A 21,532-nucleotide genomic window follows, 5' to 3' on the forward strand; every position below is an offset into this window, starting at 1 on the left:
GTGTGATGGATGGTGAAGACATGATGGTTATAGTTAAGGCATGGTGATTGGGTAACGTGTGATGGATGGTGAAGACATGGTGGTTATAGTTAAGGCATGGTGATTGGGTAACGTGTGATGGATGGTGAAGACATGGTGGTTATAGTTAAGGCATGGTGATTGGGTAACGTGTGATGGATGGTGAAGACATGGTGGCTATAGTTAAGGCATGGTGATTGGGTAACGTGTGATGGATGGTGAAGACATGGTGGTTATAGTTAAGGCATGGTGATTGGGTAACGTGTGATGGATGGTGAAGACATGATGGCTATAGTTAAGGCATGGTGATTGGGTAACGTGTGATGGATGGTGAAGACATGGTGGCTATAGTTAAGGCATGGTGATTGGGTAACGTGTGATGGATGGTGAAGACATGATGGCTATAGTTAAGGCATGGTGATTGGGTAACGTGTGATGGATGGTGAAGACATGGTGGTTATAGTTAAGGCATGGTGATTGGGTAACGTGTGATGGATGGTGAAGACATGGTGGTTATAGTTAAGGCATGGTGATTGGGTAACGTGTGATGGATGGTGAAGACATGGTGGTTATAGTTAAGGCATGGTGATTGGGTAACGTGTGATGGATGGTGAAGACATGATGGCTATAGTTAAGGCATGGTGATTGGGTAACGTGTGATGGATGGTGAAGACATGATGGCTATAGTTAAGGCATGGTGATTGGGTAACGTGTGATGGATGGTGAAGACATGGTGGTTATAGTTAAGGCATGGTGATTGGGTAACGTGTGATGGATGGTGAAGACATGATGGCTATAGTTAAGGCATGGTGATTGGGTAACGTGTGATGGATGGTGAAGACATGGTGGTTATAGTTAAGGCATGGTGATTGGGTAACGTGTGATGGATGGTGAAGACATGGTGGTTATTAGTTAAGGCATGGTGATTGGGTAACGTGTGATGGATGGTGAAGACATGGTGGTTATAGTTAAGGCATGGTGATTGGGTAACGTGTGATGGATGGTGAAGACATGGTGGCTATAGTTAAGGCATGGTGATTGGGTGATGGATGGTGAAGACATGGTGGCTATAGTTAAGGCATGGTGATTGGGTGATGGATGGTGAAGACATGGTGGCTATAGTTAAGGCATGGTGATTGGGTGATGGATGGTGAAGACATGGTGGTTATAGTTAAGGCATGGTGATTGGGTGATGGATGGTGAAGACATGGTGGTTATAGTTAAGGCATGGTGATTGGGTAACGTGTGATGGATGGTGAAGACATTGTGGTTATAGTTAAGGCATGGTGATTGGGTGATGGATGGTGAAGACATGGTGGTTATAGTTAAGGCATGGTGATTGGGTGATTGGGTGATGGATGGTGAAGACATGGTGGTTATAGTTAAGGCATGGTGATTGGGTAACGTGTGATGGATGGTGAAGACATGGTGGCTATAGTTAAGGCATGGTGATTGGGTAACGAGTGATGGATGGTGAAGACATGGTGGTGAGAGTTAAGGCATGGTGATTGGGTAACGTGTGATGGATGGTGAAGACATGGTGGTTATAGTTAAGGCATAGTGATTGGGTAACGTGTGATGGATGGTGAAGACATGGTGGTTATAGTTAAGGCATGGTGATTGGGTGATGGATGGTGAAGACATGGTGGTTATAGTTAAGGCATGGTGATTGGGTGATGGATGGTGAAGACATGATGGCTATAGTTAAGGCATGGTGATTGGGTAACGTGTGATGGATGGTGAAGACATGGTGGCTATAGTTAAGGCATGGTGATTGGGTGATTGGGTGATGGATGGTGAAGACATGGTGGTTATAGTTAAGGCATGGTGATTGGGTGATTGGGTGATGGATGGTGAAGACATGGTGGTTATAGTTAAGGCATAGTGATTGGGTAACGTGTGATGGATGGTGAAGACATGATGGCTATAGTTAAGGCATGGTGATTGGGTAACGTGTGATGGATGGTGAAGACATGGTGGTTATAGTTAAGGCATGGTGATTGGGTAACGTGTGATGGATGGTGAAGACATGGTGGCTATAGTTAAGGCATGGTGATTGGGTGATGGATGGTGAAGACATGGTGGCTATAGTTAAGGCATGGTGATTGGGTGATGGATGGTGAAGACATGGTGGCTATAGTTAAGGCATGGTGATTGGGTGATGGATGGTGAAGACATGGTGGCTATAGTTAAGGCATGGTGATTGGGTGATGGATGGTGAAGACATGGTGGCTATAGTTAAGGCATGGTGATTGGGTGATGGATGGTGAAGACATGGTGGCTATAGTTAAGGCATGGTGATTGGGTGATGGATGGTGAAGACATGGTGGTTATAGTTAAGGCATGGTGATTGGGTGATGGATGGTGAAGACATGGTGGTTATAGTTAAGGCATGGTGATTGGGTGATGGATGGTGAAGACATGGTGGTTATAGTTAAGGCATGGTGATTGGGTAACGTGTGATGGATGGTGAAGACATGGTGGCTATAGTTAAGGCATGGTGATTGGGTAACGTGTGATGGATGGTGAAGACATGGTGGTTATAGTTAAGGCATGGTGATTGGGTAACGTGTGATGGATGGTGAAGACATGGTGGTTATAGTTAAGGCATGGTGATTGGGTAACGTGTGATGGATGGTGAAGACATGGTGGTTATAGTTAAGGCATGGTGATTGGGTGATTGGGTGATGGATGGTGAAGACATGGTGGTTATAGTTAAGGCATGGTGATTGGGTAACGTGTGATGGATGGTGAAGACATGATGGCTATAGTTAAGGCATGGTGATTGGGTAACGTGTGATGGATGGTGAAGACATGGTGGTTATAGTTAAGGCATGGTGATTGGGTGATGGATGGTGAAGACATGGTGGTTATAGTTAAGGCATGGTGATTGGGTGATGGATGGTGAAGACATGATGGCTATAGTTAAGGCATGGTGATTGGGTAACGTGTGATGGATGGTGAAGACATGGTGGCTATAGTTAAGGCATGGTGATTGGGTGATGGATGGTGAAGACATGGTGGCTATAGTTAAGGCATGGTGATTGGGTGATGGATGGTGAAGACATGGTGGTTATAGTTAAGGCATGGTGATTGGGTGATGGATGGTGAAGACATGGTGGTTATAGTTAAGGCATGGTGATTGGGTGATGGATGGTGAAGACATGGTGGTTATAGTTAAGGCATGGTGATTGGGTAACGTGTGATGGATGGTGAAGACATGGTGATCGGTTCAGGCATTGTGATTGGTTAAGGCATGGTGCTTGTTTAAGACGTGGTGGTTGGGTAAATGGAGTTGTTCAGTTGTTGTTTGACAGGTTGGATGACAAGGTAGGTATGGTAGTAGTTAGGTAGGGAGGGGTGGCAGTTGGTAGGTAGAGTGGTTGGGAAAGCTTAATTGTTCGATATGCAGGGTGGCCTGGTTGGCGCTAGTTGAGTTGGTAGGGTTGTTGAGTAGGAAGCGTTGTTGTGGAAATAGGGAAGTTTGGTAGGTTGAGTGGCTGAGAAGGTGGGAAGGCTGGGTAGATGTCAAGGGTTGGTGAAGTCCATTGAGTTGGGCAGTTGATTTAGTCAGTACGTAGGATTATTCGACATGTGGTTGTTTGGTAAATAGGTGGCATGGTCGGGTAAGTGTGCTACATGATTGAGGAAGTGGGTGGATGGTTGTGGTAGTGAGGTTGGATTGTTTGGATGGTGAGTGATTACAGTTGAATGTTTGGGTATGTGGAGGTATGTGGGATGCTCTGGTATGTGGAGTGGTTTGGTAGGTTGTGGGATTTCATAAGTGTGATGGATGGTAAGATAAGGAGCATAACTGAAGTGGATCAGCATGGTGAGTAATTTAGTTTGCAGGTTCAATGTTTGTGTAAGTGAAGTAGATTAGCAGGTTAGGGGGTAGACGCATGGAGAGAGGCTGTTTGCTCCATTGCTGCAGGTTTACAAACAGCCTAATTCAGGTGCTTTGTTCTCCTGCATGTGTTGCAAAAGCTCTGGGGCATGCAGTCATGCAAAACAACAACTTACAAAAGCAGTTATCTGTTATTTATACAACGGTTGCCATTTTCCAAGCATCCCACATAATGAGGCATGCAGTGAAACATGGAAGCGCACATGGATTCTTCAATAAATGTGGAGATAAACATAAGAAAACCCATCTCTCAGTTGTTCATGTTGTTTGACTACCTGCCGGGAATCCCTCGGATATGGACTGCAGATATTTAGCGAACACAGGGAGGGAAGTAATTAAAGTATATCAAGGAATTGTTTGTTTCGGCACGTGCTCCGCAGCGGTCTGTGGCACCATGAGTACGTCACACAACAATTTCCGTCGTTAACGCAATTTTAAATCGCACCCACGAAATGAGAGCTCCACTCATACACACTGTTCCTGAGAGTCTCCGCTAAGAGGTGCAAATCCCATCGATACAAACAAACCCCGGTGGATGAAAACAGTGGATCCGGGTGGGCCTTGCCTTCTTGAGACGAGCGTTCTGCAGGACGAATTGGCGAATGGTGTAGTTGAAGGTGATGCGGGTGGATTTCAAAGTGACCAAGATGCCACCGCACTCTTCGCTACCTTCCGATGGCCAATACTGATCGGCCTTTTTCTGCGGGAAGGATGCAGGGTTGGCAAAGGCCAGAGGTTACAGTCAGGACCAAAGGAATGGCAGGAAAGCAAGATAGCAATACGGGCAGAGGTAAGTAGATGGAATTGAGCGAGGGCCGATGAAGTTACGACGACATTGCTTAAACTGTTGGCAGACCGAGGGCATGCCGACAGGGCAGAAACACGATGGAAGAAGCTGTCTGACAGAGAGGCAGAGAAGTGAGAAGTGCGTAAATCACACACGAGCCATAAATAATGACTTGGCGATGGTATGTCTCTTGGGATGTTTGGTTTATTTGCTACCGGAACTGAGATGGAAACAGCGGGTGATTTCACCAACGGCAAAGCAGCCGTTTTCAGGCTGGGGCAAAAATTAATAAGAGCTCAATTCCCTCACATAGCCTGAAGCTCAACATTTTAATTGAAAAAGTTATTTCTTACTTCTTTCAAACCCATCTGAGACTCGATGAACACGTACTGGAACATCGAGAGCATTCCAGCCTCGATGCTGGTATTACGGACATTATTCGTCGGTCAATTCAAGGCAAATCCGATTTCCCAACAAATCAAACGCACGAAAAAGAGGCTTTGCGCTTATGAAAGAAATATATTATTATTCACCCTTGCATTTCAAGTTCGAGTCACTTGAGTTTAAGAGTGTTTCTTTGAAAAGTTCCAGCACATCACATGATGCCTTTTCCCCGACTCTCAAATATAAAGTGCTCAAAGAAAGAGCAATTGAGCACTCTTACAAAAAGTGTTTTTTGACCAGATGTCATCATTACCTCTTAGTCCCTGGTGTTGGGCTAGCGGCTAGGGTGCCGGCTTAGGATCCTAGGATCCTGGGTTCGAATCCCGGTCAATCGCTGAATTAACGCCAGGGGGGTTGACTCAGCCTGTCATCCTTCCGAGGTCGGCAAATTGAGTACCAGTTCACTGGTAATTCCCTGCTTGTCGTTAAAGGCGGCAAAAAGGGTTGGCGTCAGGAAGGGCATCCGGCCGTAAAACATTGCTTCAAAAAGGGGACCGAAAAACAACAACAACCACGGTTCCCGAAAAAGGCCAACCCCCGCTTGCGGGGAAAAATGGCCTCTAAAAGGTGGTTTTTTTTGTCATTATTACCTCGGCGGCCTATCTCACACATAGTACTGTATTTGTAAGCGTAATTTATGAAAGAAAATGGCCAGAAAACTTAAAATGGAAAGTGGAAAGGAAATTAAAAATGGCCAGCAATCAACAGAACTGTTAAGCAAATATGTGTAGCTGTTTGAGCTCCGCCACTTAAGCCTCCTCTTTCAGGCTGGAGCACATGAGAGCTTCACAGAATGAGAGACATCTGCTGAGATTGCAGGGCAGACGGTGGTCATAACATGAGTTTCCTTACTTCAAAATTTGGCGTCGGATGAGGCCATTCGGCCAATTAAAGTTTGCGGTATTATTACCAAGCTATGGTTGGTTTGAACATGCTCTATCCATTACAATGCTGAGCATCGAGCAAGGAAGCAGTACATACCATTTTTAAAGTGTTTGGTATGACCCGGCGAGGGGATATAACCTCCCAGACTCAGAGGGGACACTCCAACCATTACGGTTATGCATCTCATGCAGGAACCACACACACACACGCACGCGCACACACACACACACACACACACACACACACACACACACACACACACACACACACACACACACACACACACACACACACACACACACATATATACAGTCACGTGAAAAAGTAAGTACACCCCATGTAAAGTTTTGACTTTTTCAACATATTTCAACAAACAGCTATTTGATCTTCATTTCAACAATATTGATAGATAAAGGTGATATAATATAACAAATATCATGAAACATTTACATTTTGTAGTCCATTGTATAATTTAAATAAACATAAATGCAAATTTCACATGTGGAAAAAGTAAGTAGCCTACACCCTTGGCTCTAATAGGTGGTATTGCCCCCTTTGGCAGAAACAACCTCAAGTAGGCGTTTCTTATAACTGTCTACCAGTCTCTGACATCGACTGGAATAAATTTTTGCTCACTCCTCCATGCAGAATTATTTCAGCTGTGCGATGTTTGAGGGGTTTCTTGCATGCACAGCTCGTTTCAAATCCCCCCACAACATCTCGGTGGGATTTAGATCCGGGCTTTGACTTGGCCATTCCAGAACCCTCCATTTCTTTCTTTTCCTTGGTGGATTTACTGGTATGTTTAGGGTCATTGTCATGTTGCAAGGTCCATCTTCGGTTGAGCTTCAACTCTCCGACAGATGGCCTCACATTATCCTCAATCACCCTCTGGTACAATGAAGAATTCATAGTGGATTCTATGATGGTGAGCTGCCCAGGCCCTGATGCAGCAAAGCTGCCCCAAACCATAATATTTCCACCACCATGCTTTGCAGTTGGTATCAGGTTCTTGTGGTCAAATGCTGTCTTTGGTTTTCGCCAAACATGTCTTCTGGTACTGTGGCCAAATAGCTCTACCTTTGACTCATCTGTCCAGAGAACATTGTTCCAGAAGTGTTGGTCTTTGCCGAGGTGTTCATTAGAAAACTTTAGTCTTGCCCTGATGGTCCTTCTGGACAGCAAAGGTTTCCTCCTGGCACACCTCCCATGTAGATCAAATTTGTGCAGCCCCTTTCTAATGGTAGACTTGTGCACTTTGACATCAACAGTGGCAAGAGCTACCTGTAGGTCCCGTGATGACATTCTGGGGCACACGGCACACGTACAGCACACGGCACACGTACATAAATGAATGCTTAACCCTGCTTTTCGCTTCGCGAGCGCTGGGTAATAACACCCATTGCCTAAACGACATTTCCAGATAGACAATGAGGAATCTGTAACGTCCACCAATGACCAGTGCTGGAGAATGGGTTATTCGGCATAATGGCCATCAGATGGATATTCCGCATTGATGTGTGTACACTGATGGACTTACAATGAGATGTGAGCATAAGCCCCACATGCGAAACACCAGGGTGACAGTTTATAGCTGGGTTGACATTCAAACCCAGCCTAGGCAGCTAAAAAATGAATGTGCATACCCCTTAGCTATCCTGCAGGCTGGAGTACAACAATAGTTCGTGTAGAGAAAAAAATACAATATATATATATATATATATACATAAACTAGAACGGCACTCTTCGACGTCACGACGTTGACTGATATGCCTCCGCTCACATTATTACATCATTATAATACTTGTATTAAGTTTGATTTAAAACCATTCAGCTGTGCCCAATGTGCCCAACATCTAATCACTTAATTTTTACATCATTATACATACCTGTACCAAGTTTGAATTAGATCACTTCAGCCGTTCTCAAGTTATAGACCTATTACAGATTTGACTTTTGACTTCAAAATCTAATAAGTTAATCTTTACAACATTATACATACCTGTACCAAGTTTGAATTAAATAACTTCAGCCGTTCTCAAATTATAGACCTATTACAGATTTGACCTTTGACCTCAAAATCTAATAAGTTAATCTTTACAACATTATACATACACTAGTGGGGTCACCCGTGGGAATCCCACGGGTATGGACGTGTGTGACATTTGGACATCTTGATTTACATGCTGCACATTAAATTTTACAAAATGGTTAAAATGGTGTAATGAACACAATTTATTTATTTCACATAATATGTGACCCCTCACTCCTCTCCACCCTCATGCCTCTCCAATGCCACTCCTCCTCACACTCCTCTCCAATACCTCCTCACACTCCTCTCCAATACCTCCTCACACTCCTCTCCAATACCTCCTCACGCTCCTCTCCAATACCTCCTCACGCTCCTCTCCAATACCTCCTCGCACTCCTCTCCAATACCTCCTCGCACTCCTCTCCAATACCTCCTCGCACTTCTCTCCAACCCCTCACACTCCTCTCCAACTCCTCACACTCCCCTCCAACCCCTCACACTCCTCTCCAACCCCTCACACTCCTCGCCAACCCCTCACACTCCTCGCCAACCCCTCACACTCCTCGCCAACCCCTCACACTCCTCTCCAACCCCTCACACTCCTCTCCAACCCCTCACACTCCTCTCCAACCCCTCACACTCCTCTACAACTCCTCACACTCCTCTCCAACCCCTCACACTCCTCTCCTACCATTCACACGCCTCTCCAATCCCTCACACTCCTCTCCAATCCCTCACACTCCTCTCAAATCCCTCACACTCCTCTTTTAATCTTTACAACATTATACATACCTGTACCAAGTTTGAATTAAATAACTTCAGCCGTTCTCAAGTTATAGACCTATTACAGATTTGACCTTTGACCCCAAAATCTCATCACTTAATCTTTAAAACATTGTATATACCTGTACCAAGTTTGAATGAGATCACTTCAACCGTTCTGAAGTTATAGACCTATTACAGATTTGACATTTGACCTCAAAATCGAATAAGTTAATCTTTACATCGTTATACATACCTGTACTAAGTTTGAATTAGATCACTTCAGCCGTTTTCAGGTTATAGACCTGTTCGTGTAGAATACAACTATCTAATCTATCTAATACGCATCATCGACAACTATCAAATACGAAAAACAAAAATCTAATCAGTTCATCTTTACATCATTCTACATAATTGTACCAAATTTGGTCAGAATCCCATCACTGGTTCACAAGTTATCGCGGTAACAGTATTTTGACCTAACATGACCTCTGGCCTTTGCCATTTGACCTCATGACCCCAAAATCTAATCAGATCATCTTTACCTCATTATTCATACCTGTGCCAAGTTTGACGAAGATCCCTTTAGCCGTTCTCAAGTAATCGCGGTAATGAAAACCTATCACGGACGGACGGACGGACAACCTGAAAACATAATGCCTCCGACGACTTAGTTGGCAGAGGTATAAAAAAGCGTTAACATTGATCCATCCACGAAGGCACTACCGGACTTTTTCACCACTTCCACCATCAGGCTTTTCCAGATCGTGGGGTTGGATGAAACTTTTCTTCACCGAGACCTGCAACAATGGGAGGCGGAATAATCACACAATGAGGAAAAAGACATCATTTCCGCCCTATGAGTGACGAACGATTTGTCAAAGAGAAGAGTAGCCCTCATGCAGTCCTTCAACTAAGCCCTGGTCCGAAATGAGGAGCAGAAGCAATTTGTTTTTCAAATGGTACAGAACCACCGAAACAAATTCCCAAAAGCAGTGAAGGGAATTAATCATTCAATATTCTTATTTTGCTTTTATATAATTTTTTGATGTTTTAGCATTGAATTTGTTTGGATCGTTTGTTATTTGTAGCTCTACTTTGAAAATTACAACATATCTCATTTTGCTCTCTGTGGTAAATCTTCCTGGGCTTTGCGCAAGTTCTAAATCCACTCCGATTTTCGTCTAAATCGGAAAATATCATTGTTTCTCCAAGTGGAACACAATGACAACGTGGTCAGTATTCATTTAGAAATGTCGAAATTTAGACACACCCGAATATATATACAGGCACGTGAAAAAGTAAGTACACCCCATGTAAAGTTTTGACTTTTTCAACATATTTCAACATACAGCTATTTGATCTTCATTTCAACAATATTGATAGATAAAGGTGATATAATATAACAAATATCATGAAACATTTACATTTTGTAGTCCATTGTATAATTTAAATAAACATAATTGCAAATTTCGCATGTGGAAAAAGTAAGTACACCCCTACATTTATCACTACTTCAAATACCTAAAATTAGAATCAGGTGCACCAGCTCAGGTGCAAATGATTAGAACATCGTTAGAGAGGATCTTGGAGGAACCTGTCTTATTTAAACCTCAGACATTTAGTTTGGTTTGCTCTTTGTTGATGAAGTGTGTGGCGTCACCATGCCTAGATCAAAAGAGCTCTCTGGGGCCTTCAGAAAGAAGGTTATCGATGCCTACGAGTCTGGGAAGGGATTTTAAAAGATCTCCAAACAATTTGAAATCAATCATTCGACTGTCCGGAAGATAATCTACAATTGGAGAAGATTCCAAACAACTGCCAACTTGTTCAGGCCAGGCCGCCCCAGCAAGTTCAGCCCAAGACCAGACCGCAAGATGCTTAAAGAAGTCTCTAAGAACCCCAGAATGTCATCACGCGACCTACAGGTACTACTGTGTTCAAAAAGTATCCGACCTTTATTTTTCGTGCGTAAAAAAAAAGAAGCTAGGGAGGCGTTGATTGGTGCACGTATGTAGGCGATCCTAATGCGCACGCGTGAATTTTTTCCCACCTGCAGAAGCTGTCATTCGACGGCAGACCGCTGATGAGTGAGGACATGTAAGTGAGCGCCGTCGGATTTTCGTTTTTGACAAAATGACGGAAAAACTTGAACAACGCTACTGCATCAAATTTTGTGTAAAGCTTGGCGATTCCCAAGTGGAAACGATCCGCAAGATTCAACACCGTTCATTCCATTATGAAGGAGGATTTGGGCTTCAGGAGAATCTCAGCGAAGTTCGTACCAAAGCTGCTAACGATTGAGCAGAAGCAACTCCGTTTGGAGATCACACAGGACATGCTGGAGACTGTGAACAGCGATCCCAGCTTCCTCAACACAGTGATCACTGGCGATGAGTCCTGGGTTTATGGGTACGACCCAGAAACCAAGTTGCAGTTTTGATGCAAGTTTGATGAAACACAAAATTTGATGCAGTAGCGTTGTTCAAGTTTTTCCGTCATTTTGTCAAAAACGAAAATCCGACGGCGCTCACTTACATGTCCTCACTCATCGGCGGTCTGCCGTCGAATGACAGCTTCTGCAGGTGGGAAAAAATTCACGCGTGCGGCGTGCGCATTAGGATCGCCTACATACGTGCACCAATCAACGCCTCCCTAGCTTCTTTTTTTTACGCACGAAAAAGAAAGGTCGGATACTTTTTGAACACAGTAGTACTTGCATACACGTACATACGCATGGAAAATACGCTCACATATGCTGTCCGCCTAGCAGGCATGTAAGACATCGGCCATTATAAAGCTCGCAGTGTTAAGTGTGGAAAATTTCTGAGGAGATTCCGTTGGCTCAATGGCGCAGTGGGCTGTCACCGCGTAAGTGATGAGTTCCTGGGTTTGGGTCCCGGGTTGAGTCAGAATTTTTCACACTTAGCCCCACGTAGGAATTTAATTCCTGTTTATTTAAACTAGCAACGGTACCCGCCCTACGGGTGGGGCTTCAATTGGGAGGCCAAATGAAAAGGTAAAATATCAGAAATTGAAGGCCTTTTGTATTTTAAACGATTCATATTCATATTCATATTCATATTAGTAAGATATACTTCGAAGAATACTGTTTAGATTTTGATGATTTGCGTGTGATATTTAACGGATGTTAATATAAATCGCGCCTCCAAATTGAAGCCCCGCCCTGAGGGTGGGTACCGTCATATATAATGGCGATACAACATAATTTCGCATCGCAGTGACGGTGAGCGCCAATAAGGCGGCTGTAAGACCCTGCTATGTATCGTTAGGGTTGGCGGCTGCTAGAATCCAAGGGAATGATTCCTAGTGAGATACCCGTGCTACGCACGGGTGGGAGGACAGAAGCAAACAGGCAATGCAGATACGGCGAATGCTAAAGCATGAAACCAATAAATTCCACATTCCTGCAGCACCTTCAGTCGCACATCAGACATGGACAGCAAGTTCGTGAATGACTTCCATGAAAAACGTACCCGTTCGCAAACAAACGGGTATGTTCACGCATAGAAACATCGATTGTGGGTCCGTGGTGAATCTGCAAATGGCGATCCACAAAGTTCACGTTCAGAAAGTAGAAACCATCTCGGTATGTCGTCATTCACTTGAACTCGGTCTCTTTTTTCATTCCAAACAACATATCTCCAATCACAAATTAATCACAAAATAAACTTTTAACAACATTGTTAATGTTTCCTTCATTGTAAAAACTACCAAATCAACAGTTAAAAGGATTTTGAGCCGACAGGTGTTACGGCCTTGGCAAGATCGATGGAGACAGCGATCTGCTAGCTTATACACTGCCCAAATAGCTATGTGGAATTCTCTCATGTGGAGATTCAACCCGTGTCTTTATAAACTATCCGTGGATATCCGTATCCTTATAAACTCCCCGTGGCCTTTATAAACTGTCCTACGTTTGAACTTTCGCCGAGGTCATTATTTACTTTTAATGATGTTTGTATGTGAATCGAAAAGATGATAATTGGTTTTGGGTCGTCCTTTCCGCATATCTCGTGGGATTGTGAGTTGGAGAGATGGCCATGATGGCGGGGATGGTGGTTGGAATTCTCTCAAGCAGGGATTCAACCCGTGTCCTTATAAAAGGTCTTTGTCCGAGGTCACCGAGTCCGATATGTGCAGCTGTGCAGCGATCGGTGCAGCCGTCGTGCAGCACCCGGGAAAACAACATCGTCACAATGGAAACATCATCACAATGAACATTATGCGAACGCGAATGTTATGCGGGAGTCCAAACCTGAGAATGCTAGAGACCAAAGCTGAAATTAGAAAAACTAAATAGCCTATAATTTTACTCCTGGAGATCCCAGGATTACCCACCCAAAATATCGTTGTGATCAGTTCAGCCGATTTATCGGTACCTTCGAACGGACAGACAGACAGACAGACAGACGGATGGACATTTGGTGAATTATAGTAAGATAACAATAAAAAAAAATATGTGTACATATACGAGTTTATATACATACACATACACATATACATACACTACATAACTAAGAGTATGCGGACACCCCTTATAATTAGTGGATTCGGCTGTTTCAGCCACACCCATTGCTGACAGGTATATATAATCAAGCACACAGCACAAATTTATTTGTAGTGTTTGTGATACATGTAGTGATACATGTAGTGATACATGTAGCAATGTAGTGTTCCATTTTATTAGCAATTTAGGTTGAAAATTTATGTTGAAAAAAAATAAATTAAAAAAGAACCCCTCAGCACATACACACAGGAGGGGTAGGTGCAGACTGGAAGTTTGGGACAATTACACCTCACCACCACGAAGTTAAAAACACCTCACCACCAAGTATTTCAAAACACCTCACCACCACGTAATCTAAAACACCTCACCACCACATCATTCAAAACACCTCAGCACCATGTAATTAAAAACACCTCACCACCACGTTATTAAAAACACCTCACCACCACGTAATCTAAAACACCTCACCACCACATAATTCAAAACACCTCACCACCACGTAATCTAAAACACCTCACCACCACGTAATTCAAAACACCTCACCACCACATAATTCAAAACACCTCAGCACCATGTAATTCAAAACACCTCACCACCACGTTATTAAAAACACCTCACCACCACGTAATTAAAAACACCTCAACACCACATAATTAAAAACACCTCAACACCTCGTACTTAAATACACCTCACCACCAGGTGATTCAAAACACTTCACCACCACGTAATTAAAAACACCTCAACACCACATAATTAAAAACACCTCAACACCTCGTACTTAAATACACCTCACCACCAGGTGATTCAAAACACTTCACCACCACGTAATTTCACCAATCAAAATACAAACAATTATTTTGCACAAATGTATTTGTAATATACGCGATATTACATTTTATAAACAATTGAAGTTGAAGATTAAAGTTGGGGAATTTTTTTATTATTTTTTCAAAACTATTTTTTTAAACGAAATAAAATTTCCAAAAAAAATAATAAAAAGATACCCTCAGTACATACACACGGGAGATAGGTGCATACCAGAAGTTTCGTATGATTTCATAAACGTTTGAGGGAGTATTTCAGTGACAACACAGACACTGCACAAATACACAACATGAACAAATGTATGTGGACACCCGAACATCACATATCTCATTCGAAAATCATGGGCATTAATACGGAGTTGGGCACCACCCCCCACCCCCTGCTGCTATAACAGCCACCACTCTTCTTGGAAGGCTTTCCACTAGATGTTGGAACATTGCTGCGGGGATTTGCTTCCATTCAGCCACAAGAGCATTGGTGTGGTCGGGCACTGATGTTGGGCGATTCGGCCTGGCTCACAGTCGGCGTTCCAATTCATCCCAAAGGTGTTCGATGGGGTTGTGGTCAGAGCTCTGTGCAGGCCAGTCAAGTTCTTCCACACCGATCTTGACAAACCATTTCTCTATGGACCGTGCTTTGTGCAAAGGGGAATTGTCATGCTGAAACAGGAAAGGGCCTTCCCCAAACTGTTGCCACAAAGTTGGAGGCACACCATCATCTAGAATGTCATTGTATGCTGTTGCATCAAGATTTCCCTTCACTGGAACCAAGTGGCCATGCCCGAACCATGAAAAACAGCCCCAGACCATTATTCGTACTCCACCAAACTTTACAGTTGGCACTATGCATTTGGACAGGTCACGTTCTTCTGGCATCCACCAAACCCAGACTCGTCCGTCGGACTGTCAGATGGTGAAGTGTGATTCATCACTCCAGAGTACGCATTTCCACTGCTCCAAAGTCCAATGGTGGCGAGCTTTACACCACTCCAGCCAACGCTTGGCATTGTGCATGATCGTAGGCTTGTGTGCGGCTGCTCAGCCATGGAAACCCATTGCATGAAGCTCCCGACGAACAGTTGTTGTGCTGATGCTGCTTCCAGCGGCAGTTTGAAACTCGGCAGTGAGTGTTGCAACCGAGGACATTCGATTTTTACACACCATGTGCTTCAGCATTCTGCGGTCCCGTTATGTGAGCTTGTGTGAACCATTTCGTGCCTGAGCTGTTGTTGCTCCTAGACGTTTCCACTTCACAATAACCACACTTACAGTTGAACGGGGCAGCTCTAGCAGGCAGAACATTGACGAACTGAATTGTTGGAAAGGTGGCATCCTCTGAGGGTGCCATGTTGAATGTCACTGAGCACTACAGTACGGCCCGTTCTACTGCCAATGCTTGTCCATGGAGATTGCATGGCTGTATGCTTGATTATATATAAATGTCAGCAATGGGTGTGGCTGAAATAGCCGAATCCACAAATTATAAGGGGTGTCCGTTTCGGGCATGTAGTGTATATATATATTCCATTTTTATTTAAAACACCTCACAGCCATAAAACACGGAATAAAAACATCTCACCACCACAAAATTAAAACACCTCACCACCACGAAATTGAAAACACCTCACAGCCATCAATCACGTAATAAAAACATCTCACAGCCATAAAACACATAATAAAAACACCTCACAGCCATAAAACACGTAATAAAAACACCTCACCACCACGAAATTAAAAACACCTCACAGCCATGAAACACGTAATAAAAACACACCACCACAAAATTAAAAACACCTCACAGCTATAAAACACGTAATAAAAACACCTCACAGCCATAAAACACGTAATAAAAACACACCACCACAAAATTAAAAACACCTCACAGCCATAAAACACGTAATAAAAACACCTCCCAGCCATAAAACATGTAATAAAAACACCTCACCACCACAAAATTAAAAACACCTCACAGCCATAAAACACATAAAAAACACCTCACAGCCACGTCATTTAAAAACACCTCACCACCACGTCATTTAAAAACACCTCACCACCACGTCATTTAAAACACCTCACCACCAAGTAATTTAAAACACCTCACCACCACGTAATTCAAAACACCTCATCACCAACTAATTCAAAACACCTCACCACCACAATTAAAAACACCTCACCACCACGTAATTATAAATACCTCACCACCACGTAAATCAAAACACCTCACCACCATGTGATTTAAAAACACCTCACCACCACGTCATTTAAAAACACCTCACCACCACATAATTCAAAATACCTCACCACCACGTGATTCAAAACCACCACAACGTTATTAAAAACACTTCACAACCACGGAAACAAAAGTTTGAGGGAGTCGTTAAGTGACAACACACTGCCCAGATGTGCAGATATATAGATAAATGACTGTACCCGAGTTGCCGTTTTGTCATTGTTTAAACCAATCATAATTCAAAAATTATTTTGCACAAATGTATTTGTAATATACGTGATATCACATTTTATAAACAACTGAAATTGAAAAAAAAAAAAATTCCCCAAAAAAAATAATAAAAAATTGGAAGATTTTTCAAATAAATACCCTTAGGACATACCGACGGGAGAGATATGTGCATACCAGAAGTTTGGTACGATTTCACAAAAGTTTGAGAAAGTAGTTCAGTGACAACACAACATAAGACAGATGCTGCACAGATATATATATAGATATATATATAGATATATATATAGATATATATAAAGATATAGATATTAGGGTGGGCTTCAAAAAAGCAAAATGCAGAGTTTCTCCGGGACATGGTCTATTTTTGTTCCTTTTGGTGTCAAAGGAAACCACACCAAATTTGAATGGAATCCAATAATATTTAGGGGTGCCACATCAGTGATGAATTTTCCCCCATGCAAATATAGGAAATCCCATTTTTTGGGCTGTATATACACAAAATAAATACATAATTATATATATACATTAAATATAATATAAAAAATAAATATATAGTAAATATACATTAAATAATAAATATACATAAATACACATTATACATTATATATATACAATATATTATACATACAGTTTTGAGACTTCCTATGATCACTATCTGGGCAATTTTCATGCATGTTTTGTACAGGTTCCCGGGGTCAGGGGTACGCTTTTTTAGTGTGTAATATGTAGGCCTAACTTATTGACTGTGGCTCTTTTGTAGAGAGTGACCCTGTGGAGTAAGAATTATCAGGATTTTACCCACATTCTTGCTTATTTGCAGATATGGCATGTGCTAGTACCAGTGTTTCATTGAAAACTCGGGCTCAGGATAATGTGTATCTCATTGGGTCCACTTCTAGAGATGCCATCAAAGGTGCCAAGCTCCCCGACTGTGCATCAATCTCTTGTCCTGTTTTTCCATCACCTGAAGAAGGAGAATCGCACTGCCCGGGAGAGTGCAACCCTCACCATTGAAGAGGTTGTGAAGTTCTGGGAAAAAGCTCACCTACCTACAACGACGAAGCAGCACTGCATCCATCGTTTGGAGAGGCTATATGAAGAATGGAGGAGCCTCCAAAAAGGTGCAAAGCGGGGTGGTGCGACCCAAGAGAAAAAGGAAGCATCCTTCAAGGCCTCCTTGGAGAAGACGTTTGATCTTAGGCATGCAGATTCGGAGGCCATAATCACCAACCCCGAGGACAGGAAGTTTCTTCACGATCAATTCTCAGAGAGGAAGGCTTCAATGGGATCTGTAGACACTGTGTTGGAAACAAAAACGTTATTGTGTGTTTGAAAGATCAGCAGCCACGAGATGATTATCGTGAACTCCTAGAACTGACTGTCATCTACATGGGAGGAATCCCACCTCGTGGAATCCGGATCATGGCTCCAGGAGCAATGCACAGAGCCAGGTGGATGGCAAAAGCACTATATTCACTACAGGTGTTCATGTTTCGGTCAGAGTTCCACTTGACACTTCGAGAGGTGAGAGAACTCCAAGCCTTCAACATTTTTGTCTGCCTTGTGTATGTACAGGCTTGGTTTCGGGCTCCACAAGCTATTGAGGCTCCCCTGAATGACATTAACCTCTTCAAGAAGTTGGAAAAGTTTGAACAAATCAATCAGAAGATGGCTCAGGCAGCCTTGAAGGCACTTGGCCGCCACACGTGGTACATGAGCCCAGTACTAGTGGCATTTGCATTCTTTGACACCAGAATTGACAAAGAAAGCAAGATCAATATGATTGAAGCATTGAAAAATGACGGTGAAAACCCCTCTCCAAAGAGACCAGCTATCAAACGAGGAACCGCCCTGTCAATCGCTGGCCTCATAACAAAACACACCAAGCATTTCTTCAGCATCCTAGGGACCCCAACTGATTGGATGGATAAGGATCCTGGTTCATGGGAGCAAGAAACCAGCTATCAGGAAGCAAAGAAAGCCGCCAGTGGCTTAGTCGTGGTGAACGACAGGGCAGAAAGGGGTGTCGCATTGATACAAGACTACAATAAGCTCCTTACATAGGATGAAGAGCAAAAGCAAGCTCTGCTCCAAGTTGTTGCTGCTCACAGGAAGATGTACCCCGATGCCAAGAAGGCAACAGTGGTGAAACAGGCCCAGAAATAGGAGTTACATTTCTCATTATATTTGGGTTTTTTAATATTATGTGATATGGTGTCTCTTCATTTTATGAACTGAACATTTGGATTGTTATCATTGAATTTGAGTTTTCATAGCAATATAGTGCTATTTGTGCAGCTATTGTAACTTGTGTTTGCTAGAATACAAAGAAAGTGAGTGGAGGGTGGATTTTCATAAAACAAACTTCTGGTTTTGCTTTCGATCCATATATAGAAAAGTTTTGTAGACACCTTTAGTTTGAAGGCTGATGTGGCACCCCTAAATAAAATCAGATTGCTTTCATATTTGGTGTCTTTTCATTTTGGAACAAAAGGAACAACATAAAGCCATGTCCCAGTAAATATTTAAAAAAAATTATTTTGAGCACCACCCTAATAGATATATATATATATACATATATATTGTTGCGGATCCCGTGTCTGTCGACGTAATAAGGGGGGGTGGGGGGGGGTTAAGACCCCGTTTCCCCACAGACACCGGGTCCACGAGCCGTCGACCGCGACGAAGCTCGAGCCCGGCGGGTTGCGAAGCAACTTCCATTGCCAATCCCCCAGCCACGGGCCGAAGGGTTATCGACCGTGATCCAAATACCTTCGAGACCACGTAACCGGGAATACCGGATATTGAACCCCTCCCGATCCCACACCTTGTTCAATACAGCGCGCCGAGCGAATCGCGCAGTGTGGGTCGCAGTTTTACACTGCGTGATCTACGGACCTAATTGAGCAGCCAAATTCGGTTTGAACGATGCTGGGTCAGTGGGGGAAAAGAGGCACACGGGCAGGTCGAGAGGAAATACAATGTACATGTCGTCTTTATTTATAAAAAAAAGCACATAAAAAGGAAGAGAGGCAGATTTAACATAAATCCTTATCTAACTATTCCCAACACAGGCGCCTGGCACACTCACACATAGAGTGAATCACACACCGGTTAGACTCATAGCGGAAGGACATGCAGATGCTGATTCGGGTGAGGGCAGTTCCTGCGCCTGGCATATGGATCAATCCGGTAGACAGCATGAAGGAGGATCAGCACAGAGAAAATCAGCATGGAGGAAGGTCAGCACAGGGATGACCAGCACAGAGGACGACCAGCACGGAGGACGATCAGCACGGAGTAGAACCAGCATGGACAACGACCAGCTCAGAGAACGATCAGCTCTGAGGAAGATCACTTCGGAGGACGATCAGCACGGAGGACGATCAACACGGAGGAAGAACCAGCTCGGAGGACAGTCAGCTCAGAGGAAGGTCAGCTCGGAGGAAGATCAGTAAGGAGGAAGATCAGCACGGGGAACGATCAGCATGGAGAACGATCAGCTCTGAGGAAGATCAGCTCGGAGGACAATCAGCACGGAGGACGATCAGCACGGGGGATGATCAGCACGGAGGAAGAACCAGCTCGGAGGACAGTCAGCTCAGAGGAAGGTCAGCTAGGAGGAAGATCAGCAAGAAGGAAGATCAGAACAGGGAACGATCAGCATGGAGGAATATCCAGCACGGAGGATGGCCAGTTTGGAGGAATGATCTGCACGGAGAAGAACCAACCCGGGCTACAATCAGTACGGTCTTTTATTTCAGGTCATTCAGCCCCGCCTCCTTCTGGAAGGTTCCACGGCCTACCATTGGCCGCTGTTGGTCATGTGCGGTCGTTTATTCAGCGCCGCCTCCTTCTGGAAGGTTCCACGGCCTACCATTGGCCGCTGTTGGTCATGTGCGGTCGTTCGTTCAGCCCCGCCTCCCTCTGGAAGGTTCCACGGCCCGTGCTCGCCCACCCATGAACCAACGTCTTCTTCAATAACAAGAGAGGTTGGAATCCTGCCTAACTCAATGCATATATGCTTTAATTACTACACAATGGAAAGGGAGAGAAACTTTACATTTAATAAGAAATAACTGACTAATGCAGGCTACATGTTGTCGAGTAATTAACTAGAGGGGGTCTCTTTTATTGCTCAACCGTAACAATATATACATATCTATATATATCTATATATATCTATATAATATATATATATCTATATATATTTATATATATCTATATATATCTATATATATATGTATATATATATATATATATATATGCATGCATGTATGTATGCATGTATATATATATATATATATATATATATATATATATATATATATATATATATATATATATATATATATATATATATATATATATATATATATATATATATATATAAAAATATATACATATATATATATACATATATATATAGATATATATAGATATATATAAATATATATAGATATATATAGATATGTATATATTGTTACGGTTGAGCAATAAGAGACCCCTCTAGTTAATTACTCGACAACATGTAGCCTGCATTAGTCAGTTATTTATATATATATATATATATTTTCACATATATATATATATATATATATATATATATATATATATATATATATATATATATGTATATATATATATATATATATATATACATATATACATATATATATAATATATATATATATATATATATATATATATATATATATATATATATATATATATATATATATATATATATATATATAATTATATACTGTATATATATATATATATATATATATATATATATAATTAAATAAATATATATATATATATATATATATATATATATATAATTATATATATATATATATGTATATATATATATAT

General features: G+C 42.4%; 1 protein-coding gene across 1 annotated transcript in view; it reads right to left on the bottom strand.

Moving 5' to 3' along the window:
* Positions 1–21,532, bottom strand: part of LOC137426001 (receptor-type tyrosine-protein phosphatase gamma) — a 383,032-nt gene that overhangs the window by 163,077 nt on the left and 198,423 nt on the right. Inside the window, exon 7 of the mRNA XM_078776830.1 lies at positions 4,491–4,625. Within this exon, the coding sequence (XP_078632956.1) occupies positions 4,491–4,625 (135 nt within the window). The remainder of the gene's footprint in view (positions 1–4,490; positions 4,626–21,532) is intronic.

Source organism: Myxine glutinosa, chromosome 4 (assembly GCF_964187855.1).
Source record: "Myxine glutinosa chromosome 4, kmMyxGlut1.1, whole genome shotgun sequence".
Taxonomy (NCBI): domain Eukaryota; kingdom Metazoa; phylum Chordata; class Myxini; order Myxiniformes; family Myxinidae; genus Myxine; species Myxine glutinosa.